This window comes from Culex quinquefasciatus, chromosome 3 (genome assembly GCF_015732765.1).
Source record: "Culex quinquefasciatus strain JHB chromosome 3, VPISU_Cqui_1.0_pri_paternal, whole genome shotgun sequence".
Taxonomy (NCBI): domain Eukaryota; kingdom Metazoa; phylum Arthropoda; class Insecta; order Diptera; family Culicidae; genus Culex; species Culex quinquefasciatus.
The window spans coordinates 10,915,424-10,930,743 of NC_051863.1; the positions used below are offsets into that span (position 1 = coordinate 10,915,424).

General features: G+C 39.2%; 1 protein-coding gene across 1 annotated transcript; it reads right to left on the reverse strand.

Annotated features, from left to right (window-relative positions):
* Positions 1-2,223: 2,223 nt before the first annotated feature.
* LOC6049542 lies at positions 2,224-14,883 on the reverse strand. Its single transcript, XM_001866239.2, has 5 exons — positions 14,072-14,883; positions 6,920-9,789; positions 3,114-3,194; positions 2,928-3,052; positions 2,224-2,854 (listed from the first exon to the last, which is right to left on the reverse strand). The coding sequence occupies exons 1-5, from the start codon at positions 14,271-14,273 to the stop codon at positions 2,734-2,736; spliced, it is 3,399 nt and encodes a 1,132-aa protein (XP_001866274.2). The 5' UTR covers positions 14,274-14,883; the 3' UTR covers positions 2,224-2,733.
* Positions 14,884-15,320: the final 437 nt, after the last annotated feature.

Consider the following 15,320-nt stretch of genomic DNA (forward strand, 5'->3'; position numbering starts at 1 on the left):
ATTTGATCCCTGAACCTTCTGCTTTCGAGGCAGAAGCCGCAACCATTAAGCCCCGGAGCCGGTTTTTAATTTTGGGAAATTGAGTTTTGTGAAAAAAAAAGTTGATTAAAAAATCTGCATTTTTTCCCTGTACCAATTTTTTTCTCAATATTCCTCAACAAAACCTACAACTTTGCCAAAAACACCAAATTGATCAGAAAATTCACTCAAAAGCCACAGCTGTTTGAATATGTACGTACCATTTTTGTATGAACAGCAGCCAAAATTTTGTATGGGCGAACCAATGACACTAAATAGGCCCCCACAAAGTTTGAGCCAAATAAAAAATACAAAAAAAAAATGGTCGAAATCGGCCGATTTCGTAGAGAGTTGCTCAGAATCCAAATCTTAAGTTCTGGAGTTTTTTTTTTTTTTTTTTGAAAAGGTCCAATAAACCAAATTTTCAGTTTTTGCTTTTTGGGTGTTTTTCTATACCCCTGACTCAAGGCGGTTTCAAAAACACCCAAAAAGCAAAATCTGGAAATTTGGTTTATTGGACCTTTTCAAAAAAAAACTCCAGAGTTCTCCTTTTCGGTAAAAATTTGGCATGGGAGTTCCTTGACCAAAATAAATAACTAGAGAGCAATTCTCTACCAAAACCGGAAATGGATTTTATTTGTATTTTTTGATTTAGCTCAAACTTTGTGGGGGCCTTCCCTGTGACCAAATAAGCTATTTTGTGTCATTGGTTCACCCATACAAGTCTCCATACAATTTTGGCTGCTGTCCATACAAAAAAGGTATGTAAATATTCAAACAGCTGTAACTTTTGAGTGAATTTTCTGATCAATTTGGTGTCTTCGGCAAAGTTGTAGGTATTGTTGTTCAATTTCCCAAAATTCGTATTTTTTGATTTTCGAGATTTTTTGTTATGTTTTAGGGGACTAAAATCCGCAACTTTTGAGCTATCGAGAAACATTGTCAAAAAATCTGCCGCCAAGTTATGAATTTTTGAAAAATAGTGATTTTTGGAAAAAAAAATCCAAATTTCAAGCAAAAACAAATTTGAAGTTATTTTTTAATGCAAAATTGAATTTGCAATCGAAAACTTTTTTCTACAATTTTTTTGATAAAGGGCTTCGTTTTCAAGATATAGCCACCGAAAGTTTGATTTTAGCAAAATATGTGCAGTTTTTCGATTTTTAAAAATAGTGACCATAAGCGACCATTTCTAAAAATATTTTTTTTGAAAAGTTCAGAAAATTTGCTATAAAATTGTCTAAGAGACATTGAAGATTGGACCTCGGGTTGCTGAGATAGAGCCGCTTTAAGAAAAAGAAACACGAAAATTGAAGTTTTCTAAGTCTCACCAAAACAACCCACCATTTTCTAATGTCGATATCTCAGCAACTAATGGTCCGATTTTCAATGTTAATATATGAAACATTCGTAAAATTCTTTTCGAAAAAAATATTTTGAAAATAAATAAATCAAGACTAACATTTTAAAAGGGCCAAACAATGAATATTACGCCCATTTCAAATGTCAGTCTTGATTTATTTTTTTCAAAATATTTTTTTCGAAAAGATCGTAAAATTTCATGAATGTTTCATATTTTAACATTGAAAATCGGACCATTAGTTGCTGAGATATCGTCAATAGAAAATGGTGGGTTGTTTTGGTGAGACTTAGAAAACTTCAATTTTCGTGTTTCTTTTTCTTAAAATCTCAGCAACCGAGGTCCAATCTTCAATGTCTCTTAGACAATTTTATAGCAAATTTTCTGAACTTTTCAAAAAAAATATTTTTAGAAATGGTCGCTCATGGTCACTATTTTTAACAATAAAAAAAACTGTAAATATTTTGCTAAAATCAAACTTTCGGTGGCTATATCTTGAAAACGAAGCCGTTTTTTTCCAAAAAAGACATTTTTAACGACTGTAAAATCTGGTCTGCCTTATTTTTTTTCGATCGAGAAATAGCGATCAAAATAATTGAATGAAAAACTTGGCAAACGATTGAAAAACTGATTTAATTTTTTTTCTTTTAGTTTTTCACCAAAAAATATTACAGATAAAAAACGAAAATAAACATAGTATTCCTCCTTACTAAAAATACCACAACAAATTCAATCAGATTTGCTCAGAAATTGAAAATTTCTAAAAATCTAATGTAGTTTGCAGTGGACCAAAACTGGATTTAAGAAACAACATGTGATAGCAATGTGAGGAAATAAAATACATATTTTATAACATGAAAAAGGGATATTTTATTCGTATCATTACATACATCTTTCCAACAAACTAGCTATAGCCAATGCATCGCCACTGTGGCGAGGGCTACAGGAAAAAAAAAATATTTATATTATTACAGACACAGGTATTTGACTGTTGAGCTTTTCCAATGCACGCAACATAAATCTTTAAAAATAAGGCAAAAAAATATATCTTATCATTAGACGCTGTTCCATAAATATATGGTGATAAGGAAGCAAGAGCAAAACGCTACGAAAAGAAAAAAAAAACAAAAATCATACAGATCATCATCACCTTGACTAATCGAATCGATTACGCTTAGAACTAAAATAATTTTCAAAATCTTCCACTGTTGCCTTCAAACAGAAATTAAACACGCACAGAAAATAGAAACTCAGTGGAAGAAATACAACAGCACATTGCCGGCTTCCCGTTCCTCCTGCTCCTCCTCCTCCTCGACCACTTCCCGTCGTTCAGCAGATGACCGTCGGCCGCGGTGTCAAATATCGCTGATGTTCTTCTGCACCTCGATGTCGACGCGGCAGATCGGGCAGTGCTTGTTCGTGACCAGCCACTGGTCCACGCAATCCTTGTGGAATAAATGCATGCACGGAAGGCGCCTGAAGAAAAAAAAATAAATCTAGTTTGAGCACGGAATTGCCCTCTGATTAGGTCTCAGAACCGGAATCCCACCTGACATCCTCCTGCGGAATAAACTGCGACAGGCAGATGGTGCACTTTTCGCTGTCCTCGTCGGTTTCGCTGGCCCGGCGCAGCCGCTTGTACTTGTGGGGAAAGGTGTTGTGCTCGATCATTTCCTGTTGTGGGGAAAAGAGAGATAAGTCTACACTTTCCGGAAGTTGATTAATGGATACGAACCTGCGTGGCACCTCGGTTTGTGCAGTTCTCCTCGATGACTCGGACGAACCGGTTCAAGCTGGACAGCAGACTCGGACGGAGCTGTAGGGTGAAGTAAAAAAAAAATGATTAATGGTTGGATCAGCATTTTTTAATGTCTTATCCATTAATTTTTTTCTGTATTCCGGCTGTCTAAAATTGTACCGTTTAAAGTTATTAATACCATATGTAATACAATGAAAAGATCCAGCAGCAGTAGACCTTTAATTTTCAAAAAAAAAAAAACCATCCAACTCGACGCAAACGTATTTCAGGATACCGTGGAGAATTTCCCTTGTCCCCTTAAAAAAGTGGCAATCGTCGGCTGGCATGGTGTTGAGTGTATGACTTGATGGGCTTGGTATTCCTAATTCTCAATCCCTTGGGCAATCTTAGTTAGGGCTGCTTTTTAACTGGCCCATCCAGTAAAAGTTCCTTAAAACTCGTTTATCATCAATCAAAATGAACAACCAATAAAATCTAGCATAACAATCTAAACAGGCTAATGTGGATTTGCAAAACCTAATTTGTACCGAGTTCAGTAGTTTACAGTTTACCGAACTGTTCAAGGAGGTATTAGACTATGGCAAACAAACAAACAAACTCGCCGTTTTGACAGTTTGCCTGCATTTGTTTGCAGAAACGTTAGCCTGCATACATTTTGCCATGTTTGCGAGTTTGCCGCAAACAAGTTTGCGAATTTGGCAAACTGTCAAGTGCGAGTTTGATTGTTTGTTTGCCGTAGTCTTATACCTCCTTCAGCAGTTGAACATTCGGTAATAAAAAGTGTAAAAATACCGAAGGTACACACTTTACCAAAGTCATAAAATCCTCCACACTCAGATTGTTTTTACTGAAATCAGTAGAAGATAAATCAGTATTGATTAGATCGGAAACCTTCTATCAAAATGAACATAGTTTCACGAAAAAATGAACAATAACGAATTTGATTCCAGAATTTTGAGAATTTTTTTACCGATTTCGGTCATTTTCAGTTTACCATTGTTTGTTTTTTTTTGCTCATAAAAATAATCATTACTTTTTTTGGAAGAAAACAAAAACGAATGCAGGAATTCAGAAATTCAAAAATTAAAATTTTACAAAATTACTAAAATTTTTAAATTTCAGGATTTTAGAATTACAAGAATATAAATATTTAAAACAACCAAATCAAAATCAAATTATTCGCTCTACAGCATTGCCTTGGCGTTCTCGATTACGAGATTCCTACTCGAAACTAAGTGTCCGAAGGCTTGATTGTTGAGGCAATTGCAAACCTCTTTTTACACCTAAGCTTCCATCCGCCCCGGGATTCGAACTGACGACCTTTGGATTATTAGTCCAACTGCCTACCTGCGACTCCACCGAGGCAGGACCTAGGGAGACGACTCCTACACCGACCTAACCTTTTTAGTTTAGTCCGGGGCCAACATTTACTTCCCGTCCGACGGAAGGCGTGATCAGACAAATCTCGTCTCGAAAAATGCCACCGGGACCGTCTGGGATCGAACCCAGGCCGACTGGGTGAGAGGCAATCACGCTTACCCCTACACCACGGTCCCATTTAAAACAATATGAAATTGGAAAAAAATGAAATTCAAATATTAGAAAATCGAAAAAAAAAGAAACATGACATTAACAAATTTAAGAGTTGAAACATGAAAATTGCAATAATAAAAAAATAAAAATTCAAGAGTCAAAAAATTCTGAAGGTTCAGAATGAAGAATAACAGAGAGAAAAGCAAAAAAAAATTGTTACTTATTTTTTATGACAAAAGAAAAAACACTCAAACCTCGATGGTTTGACACCAACTGTTGTCAAACGAACGGGGTCACGTTTTAGTTTGACACCCCTTTTACAAGGAGTTCACACACACACTACCAAACGTTTGTTTTGATAGTGTGCGTGAGCGCCGTGTAAAAAGTGACAGTTTGTCACTTTTTAGTTTGACTTTGACCAACCAACGGGGTACAAACTAAAAAAGTGTCAATCGAAAAAGTGACCAACCACCGGGGGTTGAGTGAACTACATTCAAGAATTCTGATATTTTAAATTCCAAAATAAAAACGTTCAAATTATTTTTTTTTAAATTTACGGTACTAAGTTAAAAAAATCAGGATTTTGAAAAATAGTAGTATCCAATAAAAGCAGAATTCGTTATTCGTTTTTTTATTGCAAAAGAAAAAAAATACTACATTCCAGAATTATAATATTTTAAATTACAAAATAAAAACATTCAAATTTTTTTTTTTAATTTACGGATTACTAAGTTTCCCAAAATTAGGAATTTGAAAATACTAAAATAATATAAAAAAATCTAAAATCAAAAAAAATCAAAATTCAAAAATTTTAAAATTCAAGAATTAAAAAATTAGAATTCACCAATTTAAAAATTTCAGTATTCAAAAAACCTAAAATTCGAGAGTTGTAAATACAAAATAATCAAAAAATTCACTAGTTGAAAAAATCCAGTATCCAAAAAATCTTAAATTCAAAAATTCGAGAGTTGAAAAATTTAGAAAATTCGATAATTCACAAATTTTGAAAATGCATAACCTAGAGTCAATGCAATTAAAAAATTAAAAAACCAAAAAAACATGAGAAATTTACAAATTTGAAGAAAAAAAACACAGTTCACTCCGGAAAATCGAATCCCCAATTTTGTAGATCTCTCGAAATTTGGGACTCTAACTTAAAATATGACTCCAAAAAGCTCCAAAGTTATCTGATTTTCTGTAATTTGAGATGGCGGCATTTAAGAATTAAGGAAGAATTTAAAAATTTAGGAAGTTAAAAGAATTTCATTATTATAGAATTTTAGGAATTTAGAATTTTAAAAGACTAAATTTATGTGAAACTTTTCTTGACATCGTTCCTCACGAGCTCCGTGCTTAGCTTAACGGTACACATCAACCATAGCTTTAGCACCCAGATTTCTGTTACAGACATTTTAGTATCTTCAATACTATGAGAACTATCGATATATTTTTTTTATTCATCACCTAAATTACTGTCTTCGTAGTGATTTACAACAAAGTTTGACTATATTTACAATCAGATTCTTGCAGGATTGGATTCGTAAGTTTGACAATTTTGGAATAAGAAGACAATAACTTCCTTGATTGCTGTGCACCCTTAAAACATGAAAATGCTGGCCAATAGATTTGAAAAATATTTAAAAAAAATCTCCCGTAAAAATGATAATGTTTCAAGATTTTTGGTATTCACTTTTGTTTGAAGATAGGCTGGTTTAAATATTTTTGAAAGTTTTTGTCAACTCCTCTTTCCAAAATCGGCCCGAAAAATGAATAAAAAAAATTAATATATTTTTTTTTTTCAAAAAACTTCTAAATTTAAATGCAATCAGCTGAAATCAATTGAAAATGCATTATCCTGCGGTTAGAATCATTTTTATCGTGCTGATAGGTATGTTCAAAATTGTTCGAATTTTTTACATTTTTGTTTTAATTAAATCTTAAATTTTTTGAAGACTAATGATTGCAAAACTGAACTAGAGAAAAATACATTTTGAAACACTTTTTTCATTATTATAATTTTTTTTTGTTGAAAAAACGTATTATTAAAAATGTTTATAGATTGATGGAAAAATTAAAACGTTTTTGAAATTAATGTTGCAGAAATTATCATATCTTTCAATCTTTTCAGTTGTCAAAAAACATAGATTATTTAAAAATTAAATTCTAACCTAAAAAGTTAAATTAAGCTTTTCGGTTGAGACCAATAATTTACCATGACCAATATCGTGAAAATACAGCTCAGTACGTACCCCGATGCTAAAGTGCACCGCCGCGCTGTTGAGCATCGACTGCGGCTGGAAGTGGTGAATGTGGTGCACGTGCTGATGGTCGTTGCGCCTCATCGGCGGATACACGGTCGTGTGGTACGAAACCCGCCGCGGCCGGTGGTTGAACACGCGCAGATCCTGCTGGTAGCTGTGGCCGGCCGACGCGTGCTGGTTGAAGCTTCGATCCGTCGACCAGTACGGCCCACCGTCGTCGAACAGCTCGTTGCGCGACGCCGCCGCCGACGCCGCCGATCCAGCCTGTCCGGGCCCGCCGGAGTGCACAGGACTGGACCCGGCCCCGCTGTTGTAGGACGAGTTGATGAGATTGTTGCGCGAGCGGAGCGCTCCGTGGTGCGGCGACATGCGCTCGTTGTAGTCGTTGAGCACGTCGCTGCCACCGGCTCCCCACATCATTGTGCGCCGGTGGACCTCCTGGATGTTGTGCTGCCGGTGCCACAGGTTCTCGTGGACCGCGTACGGGGGACGGACACCGCCGGAATGGATGTACCGGTTACGGTTCGAGTGGCCGTAACTTCGGTAGCTGCGCTGCTGTTCGTTACTTCCGGCGGGTGCCGGTGCTTGCCGACCGGACTCGTACCCTCCGGAGGACTGGTTGTTGTTGTCATCGTTGAAGCGCATTCCACGGCCGTTGCTGGATGCTGATGGGGGATTATCTACGCCGCCAGTTTGACCCAGTCGGTTGGAGTAATCGATGGGGGCGTGGGAGATCGGATCGGATTCGTTGGCAGCGCCACCACTGCCGTGATGAAACCCGGACGAGAACCTTCCCCCGCCGGGTGGCGTCCACACGTTGGCCCGGCTGAAGCTGCCGCTGCTGGTGTTGTCGATGACCGCACCGGCATCTCGGTTCTCGTCGACTTCCGCGGGAGGAGCTTCTGAGGGGGGTATTTGGCACATGACCGGGTACGTCGTGGACAACACCTGGGAAGGTCGCATCTGGGCGGGATCTTGCCGCACCGGTCGACTGCTTCCTGCCGCGCCACGACGGACAACGAACCCGTTGAACGATCCGTTGTTGCTGCCTTCCGGTGAGTTGAAGGAACGTTGGAACGCATTTCGGAACGAGGATCGCTGGGAGAAATTGGGGGAGTGTTGCTGATGATGGTGGCGTGGGGGCACCGACGGAACGTGGTGCGTGTGCGAGCTCGGCGGATGGTGAGTGTGGGGCATCGAAGAACCTTGGAACATGCTTGAACTTCTGCCCGCGGGACTTCCGCACGGAAGATAGACCGTGGGTCGGCTGGGCAGCATCATTCCGGTCGCGTACAGCGGTCTTCGTCGTCCAAACAGCGTTCCACCGTTGTACCCGGCGCCACCACTTCGGTCACGATCCCGATCGCGCCGTCCACCCAACTCCCGCTCGTCATCCGAGTTGGTCAGGTCGATCGGTTCGCGCTCTTCGTCGTCCGCCTGATGGTCGACCAACACGACGTCACTTTCGTCGCTGATGCTGCTCGTGTCCGTAACCCAGTCCAGCTGCAAATCCGGTGCCGAGAGTACGTCGCTCGCTCGCGGCTTTTCGTCGACCGTCCCTCCGTCTTCTTCCACACTGCTTGTACTAGAATTTATCACCAGCACGCCACTTTGGCCGCCCTCCTCCGCTTCCTGTATTATTTCAGTCGTGTTGACCGCATCCACCTCCACGTTGGTGAGACCGCTCAGATTCCCCTCGCCATCCGTGTCATCATCGTCATCGTCGTCGTCGTCTTCATCGTCGCTCGAATCATCACTGTTGTAGTACCGCCGAGGACGGGACGGTTCCGGCGCGAACAAATCCGTTGCGTTGCGCCGATTCAACCCACTCGGACCGGGCATCGGTTCCTCCGAAGGAGCCGTCACCACGTCCGCCACCGCAGCCGGTTCCTGCTTCACTTCCGCTTCCTGTTTGACCGATATCACTTCCTGCTTAACAGCGCCGACTTGCTCTTCGGCAGGTTCTTTCTTTGGCTCGGATTTCACCACTGGCGGCTTGTTCAAACACCTGGAGCAGCAACTTTTCGATGGCTTCCGGTCCTCGCCCAAGCTGGGAAAGCAAACCTCGCACGAGCATGGCGGACCGCCTTCAATCTTAACCGTTGCGTTCCCTTCCTCCTTCTTGATCACAGTTCTTGGCGTCGACGACTGCTCGACCGGTTCCGTTTTGATTGGCTGCTGCCGCGGCGGTCGCGTCCCACCGTGCGTTGTTGGTTCCCGCTTGATGACCCTGCTGCTGCTGTGTTCGGGCACCGGTGGCGACGGACCGCTCACGTGGGCCGGCTTCTTTGGTCGATTGGCCACCTCGCAGTTGTGGTGACGCTTGCGGTTGTACCCGGACGACCGCCCGGACGAATAGTGCGGCGAATAGCTGCTGTTCCACTCGTCGTCCTGGGGAGGTCGCCGCGAGAAGGAACGTGACCGAATGGCCGAGTTGGTTCCGTCGCTCTCTGTGTTGACCATCGGGGGCACCCGGTACTGCTGCTGCGGTAACCTCGTCGAAGGAAGATACATCGGCGCCGTTGGTGAGTAGCGACTCGAGGACGAAGTGGTCGTCAGCAGCGATCCCGGAGGTCCGGCGGCTGCAGCAGCCGATGACGGCCCCGCCCCCTGGTGATGATGGTGATGGTGGTGGTGATGATGCGGTGGAAAGTACCCGAACGCGGTCGGACCAAACAGGCCAAAGTTGGTGCGGGCCGCAACCGGTTCCATGAGGGCGGCCACCGTCGGCGGGTAGTACGGAATCGAGTCGTACAGACTACTAGTTGTGCGGTGCATTCGCGGCACGAACAGCTGCGGCAGCAGATCGTGCGAGGAGGAAGATCCGCTCGCGAAGAGGGGCGGCTCCAGGTCCAGATCTGGAAGGAGAGTTTCAGTTGTGAGTTTTTAATAATTTAATCAACTCCCCTTTCGAAGGTCGAATTCAGAACCCATTTCAATGCTGAAAAGTGTTATTTTTCGTTTTTTTTTTATATTTGTAGAGAAAAGTAGGCCATTTGACCGATCCCTGTCACAGACAGAAATTGCTGATATTTGACAGAACTCTGAAGTCAGCTATCATCATCAACCCGATCGTTGAATGTTTACTGACACTGGCGCCGATCGTCATTAAATTTTGATGTTGACACGAAAAAGTGCCGAGCTTCAGCCGAGCTACGTGACGCTCGCATGCTCTTTCTCTTTCTGTCTTTTCCTATCTCTTTCGCAAACGCAAGGTAACTGTAATGACAGCGATCATTCGAACGCTGTCATGGGCCAAGTGACAGGAATTTCGGTAGAATTTTATCTGAAGAGCGCGGCACGAATAAAAGTGTTGAGGAGAGTCAAATGACTGTGTGATTGGTTTTGCGTTGCGCTCATTCGTTCGGAACTGTGTGAGAGAGAGCAGGGTATCAAAGTCAGACGGACGCAGCGAAAACGAAAGGCTATCGAGAAATTAAAAGTGCAACATGGAGTTAAACTTTCTGTCAAGCTGCAGTGAAGGTTTCCATGAAAGCTGCGAAAGTTTAACTCCATGTTACCGGCTCACATCTCTCTTTTTAATTTCTCGATAGCTCAGTCAACTGTCACCAAAAATATCGATTGATCACAAGGATTGGTTGTGACAGCAATCAGTTGAATACAGTCAGGGGTCACGAATGTGTGTGTGTGTGTGAGCGAGAGTAGATTAGACGAAAGGTCGAGAAGACAAAGGGATAAGCAAAATGTTAAAAGTTGAAAAAAAGAGTTAAGATCTCAAAATTATTTAAACAAGCTTTCAGCGATAAAATTCATTACAATTCTTTAAAATCAATTTATTCTTATTTTCGTTTTATCAAATCAAATCAATTCGGTTTTATTGGTGAATAATCAAGATACAATGAGTTATTTTGAAGTGCATAACAGAGTTTTGGAGCTCCTTACAGCTGTGTGTTGCATCATAATCCATTTAGGAACAATTATTTCTTTAACTAAGGCACTAGCAAGAGTAAGAAAAAACTATAAAAAAACTTACAGAAATTGCAAATTTTCGTTTTATTTATGTTTATTTTCCATTCTTTTCAACTGTAAAATATGGAAAAGTCTGACCTCTCATGTATTTCAAGAATTTTTAATTCTTCAAAATAATTCATTCTCAATTTCTGATTCTTCTCAATCTTCAACAATACTTATAACTTATAAGTATACAATACTTATAAGTTATAAATATTTTCTTATCGAAAGTTCAACAATACTTATAAGTTATAAGATAAGACTTATTGGTTGTGTTTCTACTCTGAATCATAATAATGAAGTTCCAATTGTGAAGTTTTTTTCAATTGTTGTTTAGTGTCTGTATTTACCAAAAATGCCTATATTTGGATTATTTTTAAATTCATTTAATTTTTTTTCGGTGGTTAATATTGACTTTTCTTATAGAAAGTTTTTTGTTTGAAATCATTCTTTAGATAAGAAATGCGTATTATTTGAGCATTCTGGAAAGTCTGGAAAAAGTATAGTTTTTGATACTTCGTTTCAACTGGAAATGACAAAAAGTTAAAGATAACTGAACTCAAAATTTCGTTCCTATTTTTTTTAAACTTCATCATCATTTTAAATCAAAGAATGATTAAAACATAATTGCTGAAATTATTCATTCAAAGGATTCATAAAAATGTCAAGAAATTCATAAAAAATTTGCCTGGTTCCCTTTTTAATTTTGTAATTTTTGATATTGTTTTTAAATCAATGTTAATTTATCTAGTGGTCAGTGTTTAACTGTTTTTTTTTTTCAGTGAACATTCAGTTAGATATGATTTTATGTTTTACCACTTATTTTAAGCAAAATGTCAAAAATGTCAAAGACAATTTTTTTTAAACATTTTTGCAATAACTCTAAATTTCTTGGATTATTTTTTTTTTTTGCAATTTCAAAATTTTCTTTATGTTTTCAAAACGCAAATTTTTTTTTGAATTTTGGATTTTATTCGATATTTAAGTTTTCCGAAAACTGAAAATCAAGCTTTATGTATAGTAGTAATTTAACCATGCTCACAAAAAAAGTTTAACGGCAACATTGAAAAAAAAAACATATTTTAATTACTTAAAGAATTTAGTTAAACAATTAAAAATATTTACCAAAAAACCATTGCCAAACTCAAGTTGGAATCTGTTTTCAAATATTCAATCTATGTGACAAAATGAAATAGAATCATAACTCTAAGCTGGCTCTAAGCTAGGCTCTATTTTTATATTAGTTTTTCATTAACTTTACCTCTTGTATGATAAACAAAAATTTATAGAGATCATATGATTCATGAAAAATATTATGAAAATCTGTGTCAAAGACTCCAACATTAATTAAGATTTTGAATGTCTTTAACAGCTTTTCCTTACTCAAATATATTGAAATAGTGAAAAGAACCTTAAATTTAAAGTAAGTTATTAAAGCAGAATTGAGTGAATTAAATTTGAGAATTGTACAAAATATAACAAAATTATTCAAGAGGTAATAAATTAATTTTCAATCAAGCATGCTTATAATTCCCGATTTTTCCCGACTTTCGTTTTCGTTTTCGTTTTACGGAGCAAGGTGGGGGACGCGGCCTCAAGTCAGTCCAAGTCCGGTTTCTTGTGGAAAAAAGGGTAGTGGCCGAACTAGTATTGCATACCAAATGAACACCACCGGAAGATATAGGGGATCGGGAGGGGGGAGGTGAAAGAAAATTAGTGTTGATGTGAGTAGTAAGAACTTGGATGATTTGAGCAGTTACGGTAATCTAAGTTTAACACTGAATAAAGAAAATCTGAAATTGTGATTCAAAGTAAGAAGGCCCGGAATAAATTAAATTATTAGTTAATTAAATAAGAAAATGTAACTAATCGGAGATCTATACAAAAGAAGCCTATGATGTATTCCAAATTTAAAGGAAATAAAAAATACTAGAGAAAAAAAGATGAAAACTAACTGCCGACCTGTCACGTCCGTCAATAGTCTTGTCGTAGGTACAACTAGAAACAGATCTGCCAATGAAATGTTACACTTCGTTCAAATCAACTAATCATTTAAGTCCAATTATTCATCTACGGAAAACTATCTAACTTTAATCAACAACCTAAACTAAACTGTCTGAAAGTAAATTTAATCTCAAATCCCCGAATGTTTTATTATAACGCCAAATAAGGTAAAGGATCTTGTTTTTAAACCAGTCTTGCCGCTTCCAAAACCAATAAACATAAATGAACAGTTCATAAGTTGAACACTAGTAATTAAGACGACTATTTCATGCCATTCATTTCATTAGGGCATAGAGCTTTGCAAACAAGAGTGCATCTCTATTATACCTTATGTAAACTGTCATTTGAGTGAAGGAGACACACTCCTGTTCACAAAACCCATGCGCCCTTTTGAAATGTTAGGCTCCATTTGATCGTCAAGGCTCCAGTAGATCCTCGATTCGCAACAATGGTCGATACAACCATAATCCGAAAACCGTTAGTTCAACAGATTAACGAATTTTGTCCGATATCATCGCACTATTGATTGACCGAGACTCTATGGAAATTTTGACATATCAAAATGCTACGTAATAATATTTTTTAAAATAAATTTCAAAATCTATTCTATCCTACAATGCCTAGAAGAGGCCTCTGTTTCTGTTGTGAGTAAGCGCTGGTTTCAGAGTTCATTTTCAATTTAAAAGGGGTGGGAGACGACTAATTTGCTTCATGAACTCCTACTCGGCCTTGGGACCACCTCTTAAGACACTGATGGCTCCTAGCTAGGAATTAAACCTAGACACAGCGTCGAGGCCCGCTTCGCATGGCAAAAATGTTGGCTGGGGGGAAGTGATATTATCACGAAATTTTATTTTAAAGCCAACATTGCTAACGGCGTCGAGGTCCTTACTCATGCCCAAGGAATTCCCGATTTTTCCCGACTTTTTGACAAAAACTCATAAATTCCCGACTTTTTCCCGATTTTTGGCGGATTTTGGCGAATTCCCGACTTTCCCGATTTCCCGACTTGAGTGGCCAGACATCTTTAGAAAACTTATAATCGCGTTATTTAAATTATTTAAACATGGCACAGTTATGCATAGAACGAATATTAAAGTCCATAACTAAGGTGAATGGTTGAAAAAAAAATGCAATAAAAAAAGGATTTCATCAGCATCTTACCTGGCACCTCGACCGGTTCAAACTCGGACTGAATCGCCGTATCCAGAATGTCCCGCAAGCTATCGGGCTGGAAGCGACCGGACGCCGAAGCAGCTTGGCCATCGCCATCGCCGGTGGCTCCGCCGCCGCCGCCGCCTCCACCACCACCAGCACTTCCACCCCCACTTCCGTCGGGGTCCGTTCCGTTGCTCATGCTGCCCATTATCTTTCCTTTCTTCCGGATTACGAATTTAATTTCAAATCCCCAAAAAACAAACGCCACAACACAAGAGTTAGAATTGATTAATTTTCACTTGACTGCACATTTCCTACGACGTCAATAACAATATCTTTTTTTTTTTTTTCTTTTCGTTTTGCAACCTGCTGGTTGAGTCACACACTCCGACGGACCATCGGCAAAAGGTTGCCGACGTCGACACACCGTTTGGAACGTCAAAACCTTCGCCAGAGTCCAGATTGTGGGGTCCGGATGTTTCCCCGCAGTTCGAAACCCTGATGACCTTCCGGAACGCAGACTGCAAGAGTGGGGCGCTAATCCATTTTGTTTTTTTTTTCTTCCTTCACGGTCTCCTCCTCCACGGGTGCAAAGGAAGAAGCCCCACACGCAAAATTTATTTTTTTTTTTTTCACCGGAGTCCACAACACACGGAACCGAACACCTTCCTCACACACGCACAAATGGTCCGGATATCCCGGGATGTGGTCCCGGCAGAGAAATCTGGCCAGTTGCGGATTAGATACTCCTCCTTGGACCGCAAGCTTTTGTTTCACAGACGTCGCAGCTGATGATGGAACAACATTAGAATTGGAGATTTTTGACGTTTGATTTTTATGGAGCAGGGTTGCCAGACGGTTTCAAAGAAATTTAATAGTATTTTTTAAATTTGGCATGAAAAAGAAAAAAAAAACTCATAACACAAATTTTATGTAAGGATAAAAACGGAAATTATCAGAATTATTCCGCAATAAATATATAATATAAACAATAAATAATTCGCTAAATTAAGTTAACCAACTGCTTTCACACCATTTTGTTCCATATTTCTGGCACCTCTGTTTCGATAAATGTAATTTCAAGTACGCAGCCACTTCAAGACGATCAACCCAGGGTGATAACAAGATTCAAATAATAAAATTGACTCCTAAAATTAAGCTTACATTGTTGAAGTTTTTGTTCCAACGATAGAGCTATATTTTTTACCGTTGTATAATTGTACAATTGTGCTAAGCAAAATGTAAACTCAATTTT

What these genes read in the sequence shown, in the direction of transcription:
- LOC6049542 (XM_001866239.2), bottom strand. Translation starts at nt 14,273, where the DNA reads ATGGGCAGCATGAGCAACGGAACGGACCCCGACGGAAGTGGGGGTGGA. An exon ending in TGAACCGGTCGAGGTGCCAG is followed by an intron (nt 9,790 to 14,071) that starts GTAAGATGCTGA and finishes CTCTCCTTCCAG; the next exon opens with ATCTGGACCTGGAGCCGCCC. An exon ending in CGGTGCACTTTAGCATCGGG is followed by an intron (nt 3,195 to 6,919) that starts GTACGTACTGAG and finishes TTCACCCTACAG; the next exon opens with CTCCGTCCGAGTCTGCTGTC.